At 38.3% G+C, this 24,042-nt stretch overlaps 1 protein-coding gene across 6 annotated transcripts in view; it reads right to left on the reverse strand.

Annotated features, from left to right (window-relative positions):
- Positions 1–24,042, reverse strand: part of FAR2 (fatty acyl-CoA reductase 2) — a 152,084-nt gene that overhangs the window by 25,150 nt on the left and 102,892 nt on the right. For all 6 annotated transcript variants that reach the window (XM_027457468.3, XM_038186108.2, XM_013097098.5 and 3 more), the window contains 4 exons: positions 14,346–14,521; positions 10,958–11,137; positions 5,243–5,420; positions 3,854–3,898 (listed from right to left, as the gene is read on the reverse strand). In XM_027457468.3, coding sequence (XP_027313269.1) covers positions 3,854–3,898; positions 5,243–5,420; positions 10,958–11,137; positions 14,346–14,521 — 579 coding nt within the window. The remainder of the gene's footprint in view (positions 1–3,853; positions 3,899–5,242; positions 5,421–10,957; positions 11,138–14,345; positions 14,522–24,042) is intronic.

A 24,042-nucleotide genomic window follows, 5' to 3' on the forward strand; every position in this document is an offset into this window, starting at 1 on the left:
AGGAAGTCTAAAGCATGATGATATGTACTGCATATAACAAGAAAATCAGTCACTTTTAGTTAACTAAATATGAAAGAAATACTTTAAGAAATAAATGTATTTGAATTAACTGCAATAAAATTCCCAGTGAAGTTCCATTTTCCTAAATAACCCAGGCAGATGAAGGTCTGAGTATCCCTCAAAGACAACAGTTGCTTTGGAAAAGCCTGATAGGCTTTTTGAAAAGTTTTCTTCCTTTCCTTTGGATGTACTCATTGCACTTGCTACTTAAGGGAGTACCACTTACAACACTGATTTAATTTTCATGAGCTAAGGCTTCTGAACTGTTACATCTTATCCTTGGAGCAGCTGGTAGGGGGATCACAGACAGAAAGACTCAGATACAAGCAACCATGTAATCTTCTACGAATGACTCCAAACATCCTCCTCAAACCCATGGCATGCACAGTTAATTTCTGCTGTATTAACCTGAACCAACCACAGTTATGTTTAGACATGAAAACCTTTGCTTGCAACATCACTACTTGCTGTTTTTGTAGTTCTTATTGTTCTTACGGCTACTTTCAAGGGAATAAAAAGCAATTAAAAAGACCCAAAGTGAACAATGAAACTCAGCCAAAAATTTTCAGCTGTTGTGAATGCATGCCTAATAGAGACCACTGTGTGATCCACTATCCCATTTTAATAGGTAGAAAAAAGGTTTGACTTTTTTGGGGTCAGGTTTCTAAACCAGGTATTTTGATGGATGTGCTGCAAACATCTCTACTCAGAGCATCATGTGATGGTTATATACACAAGAATGAATTGGACATTTAGTATATTCTATATTTAGTACAGACTGCAGTTTTAAATGTTGTAAAGTACTTTTAATATTTGAAATGGTTATCGGTTGTGACTTGATTTCTACTTGTGGTTACTTTTTTTCTATTTAGTGAAATAGAAACGACTTCAGCTGAAGCCTTTGAAACTATTTGCCAACTTGAGTCTGACGTTTTTTGACAGCCTCCCAGCTGAAGTGCTTTGGGGCCAATTGATATTCAGAACATGATTTAAGCCATGGTTCTGCCCTACAGCTTCGTTACCTTGCATGGAAGAAAGTCTTTACATGTAATATGGAACAGTGAGACAAAATGCCTTAATTATAGGCCACCAGAAATGTAATTAACTTAATTTTGTTTTTCCATCAACAAACAAAGCTTCTCTCTACAGCAGCTGAACAAACTGTAGGTGAAGGAAACTAATTTCACTATCATGGACATCTTGAAATCCCATATTTCATTAATATTTAAAAGAAACACTTTATTTGTGGAATTAAATGATGAATAAGTCAGACTCAAATATCATAGTGACAGAAGAAAATGTATTCCAAAGTTTGAAGTTCAGATTATACCCAAGTGAACCTAAAGATCATCTGAACAAATCTAAACCTGTTTTTTTTCCTCCATGTAGGATGAGCTTGGGTTAGAATTTGGAAGTGAATATTTTCATATGGGGGGACATTTAAAAAAAAAAAAAAAAAAAAAAAAGCAGAGCACATCTTCTCTGCTTTTTCTATCCTTAATTATCACCAATAAAGGTGATAATTAACCTACTTGACTAATAAATACACTTTGAAATACAGTCAACTCAGAGAGTTGTTTTTAATCAAACATTTCTCAGATAATTAAACTAATGCATAACACAGATATTCATGGGCTAATTTTTTGAACTACCACAAAGGAATTAAATACACCACATCCAAGCACATTAATTCAAACACGAATGTTCCCTCACCACAGAATACAAGTCTCTCGGATTCAGTAATAATAAATGCCTTTCACTTCTAGACAAGTAGTACCAGTTCAACTAAAATCAGTAGCACCTGGAGATGGTGCAAGACAAACACTGTCTATCAGCACTGGCAATCCCCTCTCCCTTTACATTACAGTATCTTTGCCCCAACTCTTTCCAGCTAACACTGCTGCTCATGGGGCCAGAAAACCACCAAACACCCTCGTCACTACACCCAGGATGTACTGCCTTTGCTTTTTGTTTGTTTCTTAGCTAATCTTGATATAACTATATTTCAAATCTTTGACTTTGAAGAATGGAAAATGATCACTACTTGTATGAGTGGTAAAGGATAACCATATAAAATATATGCAAGCTTTGGCTTAAGTAGCCATTATTATTTAAAACAAAACAAAACAAAAAATATAGTGATGTATGGTCAAAATTTTCAAATACTTAACCATTAGGCGTTACTTACTTGTTGATTATAACAATAAAAAGCAGGATTTTTTTTTAACTTAACAAAAGATCTGATTGCCATGTTTTTATTCGACTGAAATCATATGAACTTTAGCCTATGTTTCATAATGTATTGGCATATGATACATGTATGACAACTAGCTGCTATAATTTGTCACTTAGGTAACCCACTTGTGAGGATAAAAAGTAATGCAATTTTTTTTGTATAACATCTTCTGTGTAAACTGTAATTATAGACAAATTCTTGTGGCAGATTTTTAATGCTCAAAATTAATCATAAAAATTCAAAGCTCACAGATACTGTTAAAGAAGTTAGAACCTGTCACACAAAAAGTAGTGGATCTGCAAAATTAAGGAACTGCATAACTTTATTGTGGTGAAGACATGGGAACACTGAAAACAGCACAAGATTCTAGGAGTAAAGCAAAGAGAGGCGGTACAAGCTTTTGAGCAGTCAGCAATGAATAGAAGACTGATAGATAATTATTTGAAAGAAACCATCATATGAATAGGAACTAATAACACTTTGTGAACATAATTTGAGGGCCTTTTGAGAAGTGTCTGAAGTGTGTAACTGGGGTTTCAGATGAAAGCATTAGCTAGGATAAACCCACTATTTAACTAGTCCTGTGGATTCCAGAAGTAACTGTAATAGTTACTATTTATATTGTACTTAACATACAAATGAACTTTTAAAATAAGATACATGTTTTATTCTACTCTCCTATGACTGTAGACTACTCATCCTTTTATACACTGCAGAGGGTTGATTAAAACATAGTTTTACAAAGTAATCAAGTTGGACAAAACATATATGAAAAATATCTGTCCATAGCTACACAACATAATGCATTGTTGAGTTAAGGCAGTGATTTTAATTCAGAAAAAAATAATAATATATCTAAGCCAGAAGAAAAGACGTGCAACATTACTGTTATCATGAGATAAACTGTAATTATAGTTTTCATATTGGAGGGAATATTTTTCTCAAATTTTTCATTATTTATTTATTATATTATTTATTATTATAGATTTGCTCATCACCATTATGCACCAGTGACTATTGAACTCCTGCACAAAGCAATGTCAAGCAAGACACAGAATCTTCGTTCCTGTAGAGTGGTCATAAACTGTAGCAGTGGACTTAGCAACAATATATATGAAGATAAATCAAAGTATAAGTAATGCTGCCTCAAATTTGTGGCATGGTATTCCAGCCAGAAAGTTAAATTCTGTTATAAGATTCAATCTCTGACATCTGTGAATTACACCTCATTTCAGGGATGCGTTCTATGCCATTTCTTTGAAAATTTGGCCGAATTTCTCCAAATCCCTGAAAACTGAAATTAATGTTTAGTGAACAACATGCAACATGCATACTCTTCCAATGGCCTTTTTCAAGAGCAGCATAAATAGTATGCTGTGTGCCATGAGCACATAGGTGCACGGCAGACATGTGACATCTTTATACAAGATTCAGGGAGTTGCTATGACAGTTTTTTTTTCCACACAGTTTCTAAGCAGGACTTTAGAGTATTCTTTAGAGTTGCTATTTTAGTAACTAATTCCACTTTAAGGGAACTTTAAATAGTACTAGACATACCGCAACAAATATTCCACTTGTCCCATTGAAGCTGTCAATCCAACCCTGCAAAAGAGAAGGATGATTACTCTTTATTGCTATGATAGGTTGCTTACACAGTCTTCAAAATGGTTATAATGCTGTGGTGTAGATAACTGTTGCCTCATTGCTTCTTTAAGACAGATACCAGCCTATCTAGGACAGTTGCCAGGAAGCTAACTGGAATGAAAGTATCTAATTGATTTTAAATATGGATGCTTTGCATGATACCTCGTACTGTCTGCAATTTACCCATCAACAACACAAACTTTGTTTTTTAGAAACCACTTCTTTCCTATAGCAACTCGGCTACATGCTGTCAGACTTGCTGAAAACTGTCAGCATATTATATATCCACCAACATAAAACATTCAGATGCCATTAAGACTGATTTGATTACTTCAACTAATTTCTAAGGCAAAGAAGAAAAACAAAACAAAACCAAACAAAACCAGCCAATCAACCAAAACAAACAAAAAAAAATTTTGAATCCCATCCTATTCCAGCCCCTTGGGGGAGCTGGAGTTAGAGCAGTAACAAGTTGTATGACCTGAAGTGGTTTATAACACCTAGCAGAGTTCAGTCTGTCTTTATGAGATGAGGAATTTGGCCCAGAGCCTTGACTGTATCTCAGCCATCTTTGGCACAGTTCAAGCTTTATGACAGGCAAAGGTGACTTTATGCTGCCTTTCCAATTTGGCCGCAGTATTAGGGCACATTATTCCTACTGGTATATTTAGCCTGGTGAATTGTTTCAGTCCAGAAGTACAGCTGCATTTAATTACTGTGCCTGACACATTTGTATCTGCAACAGGCCCATACAAGAGTGAATCCACCGAGTTCAACAACTATCAAAGTAAAACAAAGATATTAGTAATGGCACATGTCATGTGCCATTATCAAATGTTTTCAAGGACCATGTGAAGTCTAGGGTGCTCATCAGGGCCTCATTAACAGGCTGTCTGGAACATGGGAAAAATTGAACCATAATGCAGCATGGCTGTGACTAACTTTCAGATTTCCTAAGTGTTTCCCCAAACCAGTATAGAAACTCTCCCATGTGTCCGCCTGGGCATAATATTCTGCGTATGACTGTCAATTGCAAATCCAGCATCTTACACAAATACTATTCTATCTCTTCTTAGTATTGCTTAAATGCATTCTTTCCACACACAGACAAAAATCCATCAAGATGTTGAAGAATTACTGTTCTAATTTAGCACGGATCCTCCACTTGCCCCATATGCTTTCCTATGAACTGGGGTACCTGTTTCTCAAGTGGACACTACCAGAAGTAGGAACAGTTTCCATGCAGAACTGCAGCTGCAACAAAGGACTCTCAGCAGGTAATTGCTATGGATTAATGCTTACTGGGAAAGGCTCATGCCAGCTAGCTCCCACAATGGATGGCCTGATGATAGCAATGTTCAGATTTCCTTTCTCTTGCTGAATCAGGTATTCTGACAAGGCTTTGGTGTAGGTGTAAGTGTTGGGCCAGTCTCCAAGCAGCTTGGGTGTGATGTCTTGAATGATAGATTCATCCAACCACCTACAGAAAACAAGAAGGATAACATCATTATTTGTCACACAGAGAGTATACAGAGGCAAAAAAGACCAATTAAGACAAGAATCCTCACCTGAAACAAAGTCAAAGACATTTAAGACAAAGCAAGGAGTGATTGGATTTAGAGTTTGCTTAACAGCTCTGTGGGAAAAGGTTACTTTTGTCTTGGAAGTACAAGATAACTCTGAGCTTCATGTTGTGATGTCCAGCTGAACTGCACATCTACACTATCTCATTGTAAAGCAATCTCACGTGTTTTATGTTTCAGTACAATCTGTTGAGTACCTGTGGTTTACAGTTCCTTTGATGGAATGTTCCAACCTCGTATTCTAGCTAGGTAGCACTCTTCTTTAGCCAATACAGTCCCTATAAGCCTCAAAGTACATTTCAGGGGATTCTTGGTAACCTTGAGTTACTGAGCTGAGTAGCATTGCAAAGGTTACAAAAGCTAAAACTAGGTACTACAGCAACAGTACTCCACTTGCACTATTTAAAAATGTTAGATGCTCCTTTCTCCTAGTTTTCCACTGATTTATTCACACAGAAAATTTCAAAATTGTCAGTGTTAGCTTCTTTAAAAAGAAAAAAAAATCAACCAGATCACCTTATTAAGGTATTCAGTTATTTAGTCCATCAGAAACAGTTCCATATATACCTTTAAAAATGTGGTTCTTACTACCACAGTGCTGTGGTGAGAACCTAGGGCTCTTCCCTGGCCCACCAGCAATACCTTACCGGTTCTGCCAGCATTTAGGTCTAAAGGACAGGAACTGGCTGTACTTCCACAGCTCTCACACGCTGCTGCCAATCCAGGACAGGTTTTCAGTAGGCTGAGGCTGCACCACAGAATCAAAGATTAACTCCTATAATCCAATTTGTAACTAAGTCAATGGACTTACAGCTCAGACTGACTGGTTGTACTCTTCCCAGGGGCACTGCAAGGATACTGTTTCCTGCAGATCCTCAGTTCACCCCTCCTTATCTTGAATTTCAGAAACAGGTGGAGGTCATGAGGAGAGGAGTAAGGTGGAGATCGTCATGCCTGGAGAATTACTTGATCACATCAACTTAATTGTGGAAACACCTAATGGCTCTGGTGGCACGGTGCTTTTCAGATGACTCTGACTGGAGTCCTACCACAGCCGAATATATTACAGTAAAATTTGTATTAGAAAACAATGACTGTTTGAAACAGCCAGTTTACAGAGAAGAATGAACTTCAGTGAATCTCTCAGTTGCAGAACTAGCTGAAAAGAATCTGACATTTTTAGTATATAGAAATTAAATCTTTTAAAGAAAAATCAAAGCCATATGTAGACACAAATATTTTCCTTTGCAACCTTAGTCCCATGTTCTAGAAATAAGGCAGAAAAATTGTTTAAGCATAAAAAAATGTTGAACTAAGCAGAGGCTATAAGTAGCACACAATATTGACTTAATTTACAAAGGCTGTTTAGACAGTCATGGAACTTGGCCTCTTCAGGGTTGCAGCTAAATTGTCATTGTCTGAATCTTTCAAGTAATTAATTAACAGTCTACCAAAAGAAGACATCTATTTCTTCAGATCCTGGAGGAAGTCTAGGTTGATTCATGAGCTCAGATTGAGCTGCATACAAAGATTTTTTCTGCCCCTCTTCCTATTTAAATTTAAGTTGATTAATTCATTTATTTAAATAGAGTCTTACAGGTTAGCAGATGTCACAAAGCAGACAGGTGTAGAACTACAAGCAGAAGCAATTTCCCCTTTCCCTCATCCTTCCAGACAAGTCTCCACATTACTTTAAGTGGTCATCAGTAGGACCACACCAGGTGATTCGATCTACTAGCATTACCATCACAAAAGTGCTGTGCTGACTGTTCAGAAAGGCAAATTGTTCCTACTCCTCTCTGTCTTTGGTGACCTACTTTGAAGAGTCTGAAATGCTAAGTCATAAAGCTACTGCTTTCACTCACAGTTAAAAATACTCCATAGAAGCAAGAGATGCAAACAATACATAGCCCCTTCTTCCACCACATACAAGCACTAAATTACCATAGGAAAACATATCTTACTGTGTTAATTGTTTTGCAAAGACTCTTTCTTGTAAGTGATGACAGATCTACATTTTCTGCAATAACAGTAAAAACAGTTTTGCTTCAGCCCACACTTCACTGTGTACTGTGCTTCTTACCTCAGCATACCCTTCAAAGCTGATTTCCCTCAGCTTTAGATTAAGGCAAACCTTTCTTGATGTGGCAGATTATATGTTTCCCTATCAGTCTGGCAGCACTTAGAAGAATGACTTCTGGTTTACACAGATAAAATCTAAGGTTTTCAATGCAGAAAAAGTATGAAAATACTGAAAAGGAAGGATATACCAGGAGAAAAAGAAGAGAAAAAGAAACAGCTGGGAATTGTGTATGGGATTTCACCTGAATACAGAATCATAAGCACATACCAATTGCATGGCCAAAGCATCATTGAACAGATCTGTTATTTAGTCCAGTTGTGGGGTCACAGCTTTTGATGCTTTTGCAGTTCTTTTCTACTTGTAGTTTCATGATGTAATTAACCCCTAAAAAAATGACACTGGCCAGCACCTGTTCTATTCTGCATGTCTCTTCATTACCTTACTGTCCTAACATCCCAGAGGCCTTCTGCTTCCTGCTCCTCCATGCATCTCCCTAATATATTGATCTGATCTGCAGAACACTTTCTGAACCAATGGCCCTTAAAACAGTGATGGGGACTACCTGATTTTAATGCCTTTGAAAGCAATGGTTGTCTTTGCTGTGAGTAATTATACCTCTATCTCCAAACACTGTAAATGAACAGATGCCATCCTAGTTGAGGGCATGCTGTGACTTCTATCTCAGTAGAAGTATCAGAGGGTGGTGAACTTCTGAAGTAAGGACACAAGAAAAACTGTAAATCACAAAAGCTAAACAAAAAAAGGCAAGAAAAAAAGTATCTCTAATTACGTGACTAAGAAACAATAACCAAATGTACTGCCAAGAGAAACACATTGAAGGACACATTTGAAAGTGCATCCTCTGTCACTCAGCCTGTCTTTTAGACGTCATTCTTTCTGCAGCATATACAAACTATGATAAATGAATTTTTACTGTCTTATGTCAAGCAGATGAAGTCGCAACCTCTGGAGTAGCAAGGAACTTCTGCATGTTTCTGAATAGCATAATTTTATCTGAGCCATCAATACTAATTGTTTCCAAAGTTGCAAGTGGTGATAAGCTTTTTGGGGCAGTGAAAGGTAATATTGATGGTGATGAACTCCATATGACCTTGTAAAACTGTGTCAAAGGGCAAAAAGTTGGCAGCTGTGTTTCACTGTAGATAAATGGGAGGTGATATGTTTAGTGAAGAGCAGGCAAAACGGGTCTTAGAGGTTGCTGAACCCAGGACTGGCAGTTAGAACTCAGCAAGAGCTATCGGGAGCACAGCTGATGTCTCTATGAAATCTCCATGTCAACAAGTAGTAGCCAACAAAAAATTCACTGAAGTACTGGATATTATCACATAGAGAACAAGACAAAGGGTGCCATTTTGAAGCTATTTAAATAAAACCTTAGGTGCCCAAACCTTCAGTACTGCACAGAGTTCTCTATGGCCCTCACCTTCATGGAGAGAGAGGAGTTAAAAAAGGCAAAGAGAAAGGAACAGGTAAAATCAAGGAGACAGATCAGCTGGCATATGAGGAGACAGCAAAAACACTGGAACTCTACAGTCTGCCGAAGAGAGGATACAGAGTGAATGCAATACAGTTTTACCAAACTGCAGAGAGATTGAATAGGGTAAATACTGCAGATACTGCAATGCTACAACTACAGGACAAGCAATGAAACCATTACTATGACAGTTTGAAACATAAAACAAAGCTCATCTTCTCAGAGCAGTTAGTACACTTCTAGAACTTGCTGTCATAGGCAAGCTGCAGAGCCAAGGTACCAAAAATTTCAAAATGGGATTAAACAAATTCAGGGCTTCAAAAATGGATATAAAAGAATAGGATATAAAAACCCTCATACAATGGTTCTAGTTTCTGGGAGGCTACAAGGGGAAAGGATCACAAAGAATATCCAGGCTTGTGCAATTACCATTGCCACTGTTGAGGGCAATATACTGGGCCAAGCAGTCCATCACTCTAATGAAACAGGGCATTTCTTACGTTTTTATCATGCTCCACTTGCTGAATAAATGACAAATGATAGACGACTCTAGCTGGAAGCAAAAATATTCAAGACTATAGGCTACAGGAAAAATTTTAAAAGAAAACAAAGATTCATACTACATTTTCTGGAGTAGTACTTTGTGAAGTAATTTCTTTTGGCAAGAATCAAGGAGAAGAAAGAATTAGTACCGGTTCTTTGGGTTACTAGTTCACAAGTTAGTTGCTTATATCACACAAGTGGAATAGCACTAGAACACAAAACAAACAAAGTTATATCTGTGGGAAAATTGTAAGGGGAAGGCTTCCTGGGATGTTAAACATCAGATTTTGCTATTCTTTCTAATTATTCTTCATTTTGGTAAAGTCAATTAAACATGCATTTTTGTTATTCTGTTAAATTCCTAAATTTTCACACTGAGCTGTAGTTTTCAACAGGGAACCACAGAATGAGAATTTCTGTGGATGAACAAGTAAGCCATGTGAAGACAGTTATCCTATGGAAAGCAGTCATTAGGTGGTGAACTCGGCAGTCTTAACTGCAGACCTTGGAGCGTTAGCATCTCTTGGCAACATTTTCAAACTGCTTCTAAAACAGCCTGTGTCTTACTCATCAACACACAATTCCAGCTTAGCATTACAGAATTCTTGAAATAAGTAGAACTGATGTTGAGAAGCTGGAGAAAGAAAGAAGTGAATATAAGGTATAAGAAATCTCAGATCTTACTAAGGTAACAACAGAACTGACAACTTTAGAAAGAAGCACAACTCCATTCCTGGTAGCAAATGCACTGTGCATAACTTAGTGCTGGACTCTCATGAAATCACAAAGTCTTTTTTAAAATGGTATGTGGAAAAATGTGAAGGAGTAATTGAAATCACAGTCATCAAGTATGGCTTATGTTATTTTGTAATTCTTTTGTATTTGGAACTGCATTTGAACTGCATTTTGTATTTGGAACTGTTAAGCTCAATGAAATGATTATCAAGTGTAACTTCAGCAGCTCTCTGGATAAAAGTGCTTCAACCCAGAATCTCTATTACTTTTTATTATTTTCAGAAAACCTCAGTAAAGCTAGTTTCAAGAGAAAATACAGAAAGCACAGAGTTACAAGATGAGTTTCTGTGGAATGCACATCTCAAAACAACACGGAATAAAAGCTTTCTCTTCCTTTGGTCTCCCTCTCATTATGGATAGCATTTCTTGCTGACATGAGTGTGTGCAGACAAGGCAATACAACAATAACAGCAATGATGAACAGAAAATCTACAGTATCGGTAATGTGAACAATACAGAAGTCTTCTGCGGAGTGATATAAAACTAACACCAGAAGAGGTGATGCTGTTCCTACTTACTCCACTAAATCGAAGAGCTTCTTGGGTTCAGCTGGGGGTGGGTAGATGATTTCATCTATGCATTTCCGGACACAGTTTGCATAGGCGGTGGAGATGTGTATGAAAGCCTCCAGCTTCTGCATCTGCCGGGCCAGCTCTAGAAGTCTCTGAGTGCCCATTGCATTCAGTTGCAGGGCATGTCTAAAGAGATCAGGGGAAAGAAATAAAATGCATTTCATTGGAAAGAATATATCAAAGCTAAGCAGTACCCAAAACCACTTTCCTGGCAAATAAGGAAAAGGCAAGTAAAGGAAATGAAGGGGTCACAGCAGAACAGTAAGCTTCAGAGAAATGCAATGGTTAAGACAAGTTTCAGTGCAGTGCTATTGGATCCACTGTTCTGTCCACAGAATGCAACTCAAATACTTTTCCAGTTCAAAGAATCAGAGGTAACTGTTGTGGTTTAACCCAGCTGACAGCTAAGCACCATACAGCCATTCGCTCACCCTCTACCCTCTCTCTCTGGGACTGGGTAGAGAAACAGGAAAATGATGCCTGTGAGTTGAGATAGAGACAGTTTATTAGGAGAGAAAAGAAAAAAAATAATCATAATAGTACTACTAATAATAATGTGTACAAAACAAGTGATGCACAATGCAATTGCTCACCACCTGCTGACTGATGCCCAGCCTATCCCTGAGCAGCTGGTCCCAACTCCCCGGCCAGCCACCCCTATATATTGTTTAGCATGATGTCAGATGGTATGGAATACCCCTTTGACCAGTTTGGGTCAGCTGTCCTGGGTCTGTCCCCTCCCAGCTCCTGCTGCAACCCCAGCCTGCCCGCTGGCAGAATAGAGTGAGAAGCTGAAACGTCCTTGGCTTAGTGTAAGCACTGCTTTGCAACAATTAAAACATCAGCGTGTTATCAACATTACTCTCATCCTAAATCCAAAACATAGCACCCTACCAGCTACTAGGAGGAAAAATAACTCTATCCTAGCTGAAACCAGGACAGTAACATTTCACTAAAATCTCTAAATCTGACATACTTTGCCATCCTCTCCTGGAACAAACAATTCCAACACACATGGCCACTTAGGCATTATGGCTCCTGTAGGCCCCATTCACTTTTTCATTATGGGACCACTGCTAAACCAGATAAACACAAGGTTTCAGTAAAGGGTTTTTGGGCCCAGAAAAGCAGATCAATACTGAAAGAAGCCACAACAAGAGATAATAACTTAAATTACCAAGGAACAAAAAAAAAGGATTGATAAGAAGAGGAGAAAAAGACTCATGGTTAGCAAGGTTGATCATGAAGAAGAGGAGAAAAAGACTCCTGGTTAGCAAGATTGATCATGAAGCACCCACAATAGCTAGAAGTTATCCTAGGGATTATCTGCAGTGGATCTCAGTGAACAGATGCTCAACTTTGTCACACACTTTGTACTAGAATAAAGACACTTTCAAGTGGCGAAGGGAAAAGGCTAAGGAATATGCAATCTGTTCAGCCCAGAAGAAACTTTCAACAACATGTACAAGACTATGAATAATGTTATCCAGTACAGTGTACACTAAAGAAATTAATTACACCAACACTGAAGAGAAATTGTAAATAGTCCAGATGAATGAAAGCAGAAGCTAAGAGTATGATTAATGATTAATACTTACTTTTTATTTATTTATTTATTTATTAAAGAATAGCATTTTCTATAGATCTATACTTTAGCTTCCTTTCATATGAAAGTTACTTTTCTTTCTCTGCAGTACATCTCTATTGCATTGTATCCTGTCTGAGATGGGGTGAACACAATTGCATTCAGTATACAGGCTCAGCATTGAGTTCCTTTAGCTTTCTAGGGGAATACTCTCTAACTCTGATGATTTGTTGCTCTTCGCTTTTTCTATTTATATTGAAGCTGCATCTACTAATATTTCGCTATAACACTGTTTCTCAGATTTCTGCCCTCAAGAATTCCATCTGGAGAATTCCCTTAATGTATTGCCTGTTGATGCCAACAATTCATTTAGTTTATTTGATACTGCTTTTTTAGTATCCTCATAGCACTGCTTTTGTACTCATTTACCTATCATCTCTATGTATTCTGTGGTAGGCTTTGATTTCTCATGTGTTTAAAAAATATATAGATTTTTTGTGTTAGAAAGTTGCGGCTCAAAACTTCTTTGAGCTGCAGTAATATTCTTTCACATGTAACTTTCTAGAAATATTTTTTCTCATTCAGACAAGAATCATTTAATTCTAACAAGTTCACATATTTTGTCATTTAATCATAGTGGATTTTCCTTGTTCTCATAGAGAGATTTTGATGGATCATATGCAATCAGCATTTAGACAGCTTCTACACTGCCCACAAGCAAAGGACCATTTAAACTTTTTCTTTTAATTTCCTTCTAGCTATCTCTCTTATTAAAAAATGTACTTACCCTTTGATGTTATACATATATGTCACTGTGGTGTATTTTTATAGGACATTCATTACTGTATCAATTTAAGAACATTTATGGATATTAATGCAGTGCAGTGCTTTGCTAGTTATAACTTGAGCCAGGTTCTATTAATGGAGCTGCTTACTTTCTGGTGGGTTCTCTAGTAACTTATTGCAAAAAGTAATTATGATGGACACCGTGGACACTGTTTACATGTAGCCTGCAAAGGAGCCAACGAAGAGCAAACATCAATAACTGTACTTTCTATTCTCACAGCTCTAGTGTTTTTCATAAAACTGGGAAGATTTGGTCATTCAGATCATCCACCTCAGCTTGTTGATCTTTATATTTTGCACAGAAACATGCACATCTCATCTTGATTTAGTTGCTTAATTCTGTTACTCTGTTTTAATGGAAAGCCTGCCTTGACAGGGTCTCCCAAAGGAGTTCCTTCAGAAATTGAAGCATTTATTTTAAACAGTAAATTACACTGAATATTGGATATCTTAAAGCTTGTGAAAGGCTATTTTGTTAAACAACATCTCATTTCCCCCTTCAGTTGCTCGTTGACAAAGAAAGGCCATTAAGCCTAACTTTAGAGATAGACTTAACGTAATCTCACTTCAAGCTGTCTCCAGATAGTTCTGCCAAAACATGTCCCACTTGATCTAAAATACTATCCCAATTCTAAGTCATACTTTTCTCTCTTACTATTTTACAACCTAAGCATGCAGTATTTCCTTATGTTTCCATGGAAATCTGCCAAGTTCACTTTTGATATGCATAAACACATGACATTTTCAGAGCATTTACATTGCACATTCAGAGAAGAGCTACATTTCATGAAAATGTAAATGAAGAATTATTACTGCAGGTATGCAAGAGATGCACTGAATACTGTAATATGGATCATTATGCATTCTGAATCATGTTTAGCAAATAGAGAAAGCAGAACATACTTCAAGGGTTCATCAAAGCGTACTGTTGCTGCACAGTGGAAGACAATATTGACTCGAGTCAGAAGCTCCTCCTCATCTTCAGCACTGATGGCCAGCTTGGGCTGAGTGAGTTCAGCATTAATAGGCTTAATCTTCTCGTGGAAATTAGGGCAATCTTCTCGAACCCTGTCAAAGACCTTGAAGCACAAAGAAACAGACATAAAGAACAGAATTAGGCTACTGAAATCACTTTGATTAGTAGCTGGTCCGATTACATCAATCAATGAAATTAGCACAAAAGTGAATCCTTGTTTCTTTCAGAGATGACATAAAAGTGAGATTTAACTTGTTTCCTTCCAAGAAAAAAACTTTCATTGGAAACAGAACAAAAATACAGAAGGTAATGTATTGCCTCCAAAAGATCAATGAATCTTCTCTAGACAGCTCATTTCCTAGGGCATCCGCCAAAATTGCTGTATCTCCACATCTCCTGCAACCAGTTTTTATTTGACCTCAGGGGCTGCTTACAGGACCATAAAGGAAATTAAAGAGGAGGAAAGCAGAGTACAGATTGGGAAAGCCCATGAACCATTAGCTCTAGTAATTTTCTTGATTGTTCTACAAAGGACTTGAGGAGAGAAGACGAGTTAATGTTCATTCTGGCTCCCGCTCTTTCTTTACTGCCACTTTCTGCCTTTCATTCTTCGTTCATGTAAGATAAGTCTTATTTATGGGAAACTGCCTTCTGAATGGAAAGACGAGGAACTTCAAGAATGTATACTGCTGAAGTAACATGATTGGACAAACATGCAGCTGGTTGACCTCTTAAGCTATCTTGCAGACTTTTTTTTTTCTATGACTATGTTTTGTAGCCCTTTCAAATGCATGTTTTCTTCCCAGACTTCTGCAGAATGACAATAGTGTGCATCTAGTGACTAAAAAGGCCCCTATATTTCCATACGCTGTCTGTTGGATGACTTGTTCAAAAACATTTGACATCTTGCTTTGACTAAGACCCAAGAGAGCAGGTACCCTGAACAGCAAGACAGCTATGTGCAACCCTTCCGAAAGGAAAAGAAAATCAAAATTGTCATAATCTGAAAAAAAAAAATATATAAAAACAACACTTTCCTCAGGTCCCATTCCTAATTTGTAAAGTAATTACATTTTACTCATTACCTGATATTCAATGATAACAGGTCATATACCAGGTCTGGGTGCAGTTGTGCTTGTGACCTGAAGAAAGGCAGTTACTGCATGGTCCATCTAGAGACTTTTTATTTGGTAAATTACACAAGCAAAGGTGTGGAAGCCTGAATTTCAAAACACTATCATTGAATCACAGAATCCAAGGTTGGAAGGGACCTCTGAAGATTATCTAGTCCAACCCCCTGCAGAGCAGGATCGCTCAGAGCACATGTCACAGGATGGCATCCAGAAGGATTCTGAATGTCTCCAGAGAAGGAGACTCCACAACTTCTCTGGGCAACCTATTCCCATGCTCTGTCACCCTCACAGTAAAGAAGTGCCCCCTCATATTCAGGTGTAACTTCCTGTGCTTCAGTCTGTGCCCATTGCCTCTCATCTTGTCACTGGGCACAACTGAAAAGAGAATGGCTCCGTCCTCTTGACACGTTCCCTTCAGATATCCATATACCCTGATGAGCTCTCCCCTCAGTCTTCTCTTTTCTAGGCTAAACAGGCCCAGTTCTCTCAGCCTATCCTCATACGACAGGTGCTTCAGTCCTCTAAACATCTTTGTAGCCCTCCTTTGGACTTGCTCCAGTACTTCTATGTCCCTCTTGTACTGGGGAGCCCAAAACTGGACACAATAGTCCAGGTGTGAAATTGTTGCAGTAGGATATGATAAAATTATCTTGGGTATAATAGGGCAAAACTAGAAGTGTCTACTCTAAGGGTTTTGTATTGCCAGACAATATCATTGTATCTGGGCAACTTCAACTGAAATAATAGTAACAGGTACTTCATTTTGAGGGCAGAGTGGCAACAGCAAGGATAGAAAGAATAATTAGAATAGAGAGTCTGTGGGATCTCAAGTGGTATAAACTATATTTCAAAGGATAATCACATTTCAAAGTTAACTAGCTCACTGATGGGAATGACTAAGTACTGAGACATATCACTGGAATAAGGTGTGGGGCACTGCCTTTGGATGCATTTAAGAACTGTCTAGATTAACATTGTCAGGAAAAGCAGGGAATAGCTAAGCCTGCCTGAGGGCAGAAGGACTGACCGCCTGACTTCTCGGTAGCTCTAATTTTTTGGTTGTTTCCTCTGCTTTGTAGCCTACTCACCGGTAATGTTGAGCCTGTACATCTCTTTACTATTATGATCGTGTTTTCCTGGAGATTGCTTTATCTTTGATTTGCCTAGTGTTTATGTAAAAATGGGAAATTGAGCGTCACAGATTAAACATATTAGAAGAAAAAAAATATATAAAAGATTAAATTTTTACTAATAGCAACATTTTATTGTTTGACTACAGGAATATCATCTTTCTGCTTAGCTGAGAACCAAATTTAGATAAACCTCTATGTTCTTAGTGATAAAGAAAAATATCAGTCTTCCCCACTAGGCAGCATATACTGTGCACTTTGCCACATATTTTTCTTTAACACGTGGATGAATATGCTTCATTAACCTGAAACCTTAGCAAGTTAATGGAAGGTAGGTCATGATAATGTCATTTAATTTCTCTGAGTTGCATCCAACTAAATACATACTCCAGAAATGTAGTCTAGGCCAGACTACAGGTTTCTAGACAGGGGATGCTATTCACGGACAAAGATGTTGGTATGAACCAGATAGACTGTAGTAACTCAATTTCCAATGACTTATGTTCAGAACCAGGTCCTAGAAATATTTATGTCCTTAAAAACTTGTCTTCTAACAGAAGGATGCTAGAGTGGCTTTCCAAATATGAGTCATTGTTTGAGAGGTTACACATGAGTAAACTCTGACACAAAATGTAAAGGGTTCTCAGAGTACAATCTGAGAGTTACTTAAATGATAGTTATCGTTTAAGAATTTTAAGAACAATTTCTCATTTGTTTGTTCTATTGTAAAGAGAGTGTAAAACTGCACTAAGAAAGAGTTAGGATTATACTTGTTTTACTTTGGCATAAATAATGCAAAAGCAGAGAAAAAAATAAATCAGCTCTTTCTCCATTTCAGCCACGCTATATATAAATAGAAGAGTAGCATTTCTGCAGTGCCAACCTGCCTTGAATTCAGACAAATATATTCTGCCTACACCTCATCTCCTCCTGAATTTCCCACTGCAGATAATATCCCCTCTAGTTTCTGTGCCTACTGCTAAGTATTGCTTATTACTATGCATCCCTCCACAGCTGTAGCTTCTCACTCCCTCCCAATGATTCACTGTATTCCTCTGACGGAGTAGGGCAATTTTAAAATGCAAGCTCACAAAGCAACATGCTGCTTTGGAAAACTTCTGGATCACTAGAACATTCAGTTCGTCATCACTATTAATTCAGATAACAGGAACAGCTGTTAAATCAAGTCTGCTGCCTCTTTTATGGAATCTGACTATTTAAGTTTTGTCAGTGCTTTATGGGAACATGCAAGAAGATTTAAAGACAAAACAAATACAGCTTATTCTATTCTGCTTCCTGTACCTGAATGAATGGCTAACATAAAGATGATGCTGAGTCTATAATAACACAATAACGACAACTCTAAATTCTAATTAACTAATGGACATCATCTATGATAAATCCCCAATAACTTAAATCCCCAACAACTGCATGAGGACTTAGGATTGCTCTGTCTTTTCATTTTAGAAGCTGTCTGCCCATACAAAATAGATATGATGGATAGAAGTGGGCTGGTATGTTGTATTGTTGGAACTGCATAAAAACACTGACCCAATCAGCAATACTGCAGAAGTGATACATTAATTATCAAAAATTATATTGAGGAGAAAGGAAAATATGTTTGAATTTAAGTTGATCAACCATGCCCAGTGTTAAGTAAATGGAAGTAAATCAATAATAATGTATCCTGTTTTCGGTGTCTTCCATAGTATCCTAATGCATTCCAGTGGCAACACCGCTGCCTTGGCTAAATGGAAATAAATGAACCCAGCAGAATCCATTCTCACTTTAATCCTTATGAAAGGACTCAGCTTCTGCACAGAATTTGTGCTGCCCTCAACAGAGATGAGAATTTCACTCTGAAATTTGCTGATTTCTTCCTACTTTATAATTAGGTATTCCCACTTATAAAAGTAATCTGTGACTTCAGTTTACATTATCAACCCCTTATTATGGAAACAGGACTTCTAGAATTTATCCCAACATAATATTTCAACATGTTTGAGGGGCATCTCTTTCCTGTTCCTCCCCACTTAAGGTTTCACATCTGTAACTCTCTGTTCTCTGTTTTTGCCTTAAAGCATGTAATCGTTCAGAGAGATTTCTCTCCATCAATCTTTCAATCAGATATTTTTTTTATACATCTCAAAGATGTAAAAACCTCCAAGAAAGAGCAAATTGCACATCTATGGAATGGCACGGATGAAAGATACAGGAATCACTGAACAATGTAAAATGCCAAAGGCTTCGTTTCTTGCTCAGGAGACATTTTCAGTGAAGCAATGACAAAATAATTAAAAGCTGAGTGCCTAAACCATGATCTACTTCAAAAAAGAACTTACATGAGTTTGGTAAAAACAGTGTATTATTACTGCTTTTTAAAGAAGCCTGCGTAGTCCTTCCTTTTTGGGGCATACCAGTCTTCAGCACTGAAAGACCAACTTACCGTAGCAGGCACTATGCAGGATGGCACTTCACTGTGTAACTCAGACAGAAAGCAGTATTCCTATTTGCTTGGTCATGCAATTATTATTAATATATTATTATTAATACAATTATTTCTTGCCCTCTCTCGTGATGTGAAGGATGCATCTTCCAAAGCGCTGTATAAACATCATATGCCCCAGCAATGCAAACTGTGGTGAAGGCCAGCTACTATTCTATGTCCAGCTGCTGTAACAGCAAGCACAGCTTTTCCTCTGCAAGAGACTCCTTACCCTGAACGCTCCTGTTGACATTAACAACTCTTTCAGGGAGCATATTTACAACCAAGTTTGTGCTTGCTCCCTTTGCTGGATCAGGACCAGTCTGGTGACTGACCCAGAAAGCATAAAGTTTTAAGTATGGCCTAGAAAGGTAACTTTTTCTTTTCTCCTGTGGAACAAAAATAATGATTAGTTGAGGCATGCAAATTATACTATTTTAACTATTTACCAGATGTTGCAGCAGCTTTTTATTCTTATTTTCATTTTTTTAGTTTTTGGACAAGACCAATGCAAAATGGGGCACAGTGGAATCAGGTGTGTTTAATAGGTGCTGGAATATTAGGCTTCTCTAAGTTATTACATTAAGACAACACTTAAAAAATCAGAGAATTCCTACAAACTGCGTCTCCTGTATGAGGGATTACTGGGAGGATTAAAGTGGAGAGAGTTCAATTAAAAAACAAAACACAAGAATAACAAAAACAAACAAACAAAAACGTCCATCTTTCCTGACAAAGGAATGGAAGGGGTTGTTTTTACACAGTTCAAGAGAATATTACCATGTATTACTTCTGTAAAGAAAATATAAATAATTTATTCCAGGCAAAACATAGGCCAAGTGGTAAAAAGCTGTGGTAACAATTCCTTTGAAGAACAAGGTGTCCATCAGTGCATGGAGCAATTTTCAAAAGGAAGCAATTGAAGTACCCTCTTCAGAAGAGAGCATCAGTGCATAAATGCTAGGGAATGTTCTCTATATAGACATACATAGATTAACGCCCTGGTGAATACACTCCTCTGTGATTTCAATGGCAGTGTCATAAGTGGACACAAATAACTAGCAAGAGAGCAAACTCCTGATGGTACCTGAGAAATGAAAATAGCTCTGTAAAAACCTCCTGATCTCTGCAGTTTTCATCTGACAAAAGAACTTATCAAATACATTCTGGTCATGTTTGGCACTGATAAAAACTCTCCGCTACAAGCTTGAAGAAAGGTACATGACCGCTTTTAGAATTGCCATTGTAGTAAATCTGAGAAATAACCAGCCAGCTTCATGACATAAAGTAATTAGCCAGCAATTAATTTTTATCCTGGAACATTTCCAGCAGAAAGCACCAGGATTTTTCAGTCAAGAAATGTATGAATATGAATGTCAAGCAGCAGTAATCAGGATAGTCTCTTTTTTCCCTTGTGTACTCTCTGTTTCATTTCCTCTTCAGAAAGTTGCATTTAAGTATGGTTCTTCTCAAGGCAAATAAAGCATAATTCATGTAATCAGTTAGAAAGCATACAGCAGAGTGTTCCTCATTAAAGGAAAACAAATGACTTATGCTTCAATCTAGAGTTATTACTTTCCCCTGAGTAGAGCTAATGTAGTGGAAATACAGTACCCACGACCAACATCTAGTACACAAAACAGCTGATTATTTAAAGATAAAAACAACAGAAACAAAGAGATGACAGTAAATTTCGATATAGGTCAGCTAAGGCTAATGTGTATAGCCAGCTACTTAGGATGTGGTTTTAAATGGCCAATTTCCTCGAAAACTGGCTGCTGACAAAGCCTTCTGTTTTCTAGCAAGACTACTCAAGTTACATGTCAGTTAATCTGGAACAGTAAAAAGAGCTCTTTCGAAGACTGGCATTGCAGACAGGAGTATTAAAGACTTGACAGACATTTCTGGTCTATAGTACCATCCTATAGGTGGGTGGACAAGTCACAGAAAATATGGACATTTTTTACATTCATCACAGATATTTCTTTTGCCTCTGTTGTATTTAGACAGGTATCACTATCAGAATTTGATGGCACGTTTGACATTTTACGTAAGGGCAGAATTTAAGCACAGGGAAGGAGAATGATAACACTTCAAGCTTTTCCTACGGGAACTAATTAACATAGTTCTTTACATGCATTTTCCAGAACTGTCTACCTTCTCATCCCTCCACCATAGCTACGCTCAAGTGTATCAGGAGAAAGGTGTAAGGGGAGTCAGTTACCAAAGACTGACCAGCCAGAGACCCATCCATCTCCCCTTCCTCAATTTCTGCCATGTAGGATTCACTATCAGTTATTTAAGATGGATGTACTTGGAAGTGATAAAAAGTACAGAGCTATCAAGACATAGGATTTGAATCTGCTTTTTCATACCTATAGATCTTTGAAGTTTCAGTGTCAGATTTGCGTGGGTACTAGGGAACTTTAGGAGTATTTGTTAAGTCTCCAAAGGCTAAACAGCCAGGACTAAAGGCTGTGATAAACAGCCTACTTCTTGGAGCCATTAAAAGAGATGACTAAGTGTCTTTCCAGTGTAAAGTACCTAAGATCAGGTCGATTTTTAGGAATTTATAGATTGGAGTACCTACGAGCTAGACAGAGTGATCTCTAGTACAGTCTCATTTATTAGATCTTGCTATATATTAGAGATGTAGAACTCTGAGGTTCCTCCCCTCTGAAAATGTAAGATTCATGCTTATAGTCATGCAATTGGCATAGGGTAGGGTTTCGGAGAATTGGGAGATCAGATGTAGCCAGCAACTGCAAAGTGTACTTTCAGGTATTACTACTCCCTTTCATGAGAACAATAGTGGGGAGAGACAAGTCAGACACAGCTACCCACAAACACACATCTGGTTGACCAGGTATGCCTGGCTCGTTAGATCACAGAGAATGAAATAAGATGCACTGCAGCCCTGCAAATGAGTGAGATGTCCTGGATACAGAGAAGTCACTCGCAGTTGTGATGCTTCAGAGAACTGAATGATGTGAAACAGAGGTGTCCATCACAGACCAAATGTATCATGATGGCATCCTCAGCCAGCTGTGAAAGAGATGACCCAGCACAATGCAATCAGCTGCCAGGGTATGCTTTGCACAGCAGACCTTGTTTATACAAATGACCATATCATCTGATAACTGAAACTGGCTGAGTCCCACAGAAGTCTTAGGGTCTGCCTTCTGGTATTTTTGTGTGTTAGACCAGACACAGTAACTCACACTGTCACTTTTCAGTGAAAACAGACCTCTGCCAAAAACGTAACTGAGGGATCCCCACATTCAGGCAAACTTATTTCAGACAGAGCCTTAGGGTACTTCTCCATCTGCTACAACACTGCTCCTAAAAAGGACAACCAGTCACATTAGTTGTCACACAGATATTGCTCAGGCAGCTAGTGCATAACCTGTACTAACACACCATGTCAGCATGCAATTCAGAATCTTGTTGCAAGGACAACTCTGTGGATGCATCTGGGCCCTACCAGAGATGGTTCTCAAACCTAGAGAGATGAAAATCTGGGAAATGTGTATGTTAACCATGAAGCATGCTTTCTGGGACACAAGGAATGTGCAGTCAGCAAATGGTAAGAGTCTTGTGCTGAATTACTGATATCCAAGACAGCCAATGATTTCTGTGGAAATATCTATACCAGTAAATTAAACTGTGGCAGGTTATTCCTCGGGCTGAGGAGTTAGCAAAGTTGAGGAGTTATCCTAGGCCATAGGGTTTTCTCACATGATAGCACATATGTGACCATGATGTTTTAGAAGGTAACAAATCTTAATGAAATGAGCACAAGCCATTTCATGTCAGCTGGTCTCAGTCCCTGAAATTCATCTCAAGAACATTTGATTTTCACCTGGGATGGAGCAACCCTAAATATATTCATAGACTGGGGGACAAGAGGCTGGAGAGCAGCCACACAGAAAGTGATCTGGGGGTTTTGGTTGGCAGCAAGTTGAATATGAGTCAACAGTGTGCCCTGGCAGCCAAAAGGGCCAACCATATCCTGACGTGCATTAAGCACGGCATTGCTAGCTGGTTGAGGGCAGTGATTGTCCTGCTCCGCTCTGTGTTGGTGCCACCTCACCTTGAGTACTGCATGCATTTTTGGGCACTACAGTATAAAAAAAATGTAAAACTATTAGAGTGTCCAAAGGAGGCTATGCAGATGGTGACAGATCTAGAGGGCAGGAAGTATGAGGAGCAGTGGAAGTCATTTGGTCTGTTCAGCCCGAAGAAGAGGAGACTGAGGGGAGACCTCACCATGGCCTACAGCTTCCTCATGAAGGGAGCGGAGGGGCAGGTGCTGAGCTTGGTTCTCTGGGGACAGCGACAGGACCTGAGGATATGGCATGGATCTGGGACAGGGGAGGATCAGGGTGGGTGTTAGGAAAAGGTTCTGCACCCAGAGGGGGGTCAGGCACTGGGACAGGCTCCCCAGGACAGTGGTCACAGCACTGTGCCTGCTGGAGTTCAAGAAGTGTTAGGACAACACTTTCAGACATAGGGTTTGATTTTGGTGTGGTTCCATGCATACCAAGGAGCTGGATTCAATGATCCTTGTGGGTCCCTTCTAACTCAGGTTATTCTATAATTCTGTGTTTCTGTGATTATAATTTATGGACCTTACCAAACAGTATGATCATTTAAACAAAAATACAAATAATTTAGCCTTCTTATGCTATTTGACATACATTTTCATTATGTTCATCATGGCAGTAATTTCAACCAATACAATTTTTTGAGCAGTGCTTAAAAGCACTATGTCCAGGTACCTCAGGCCCATCAAATATCTTCTTTCTTGCTGTCACTTTACTGTAATCATATTTCATATTCATAGGTAAGGTTATGTGCAGCACATACAGTAAGT

Source organism: Anas platyrhynchos, chromosome 1 (genome assembly GCF_047663525.1).
Source record: "Anas platyrhynchos isolate ZD024472 breed Pekin duck chromosome 1, IASCAAS_PekinDuck_T2T, whole genome shotgun sequence".
NCBI classification, from domain to species: Eukaryota; Metazoa; Chordata; class Aves; order Anseriformes; family Anatidae; genus Anas; species Anas platyrhynchos.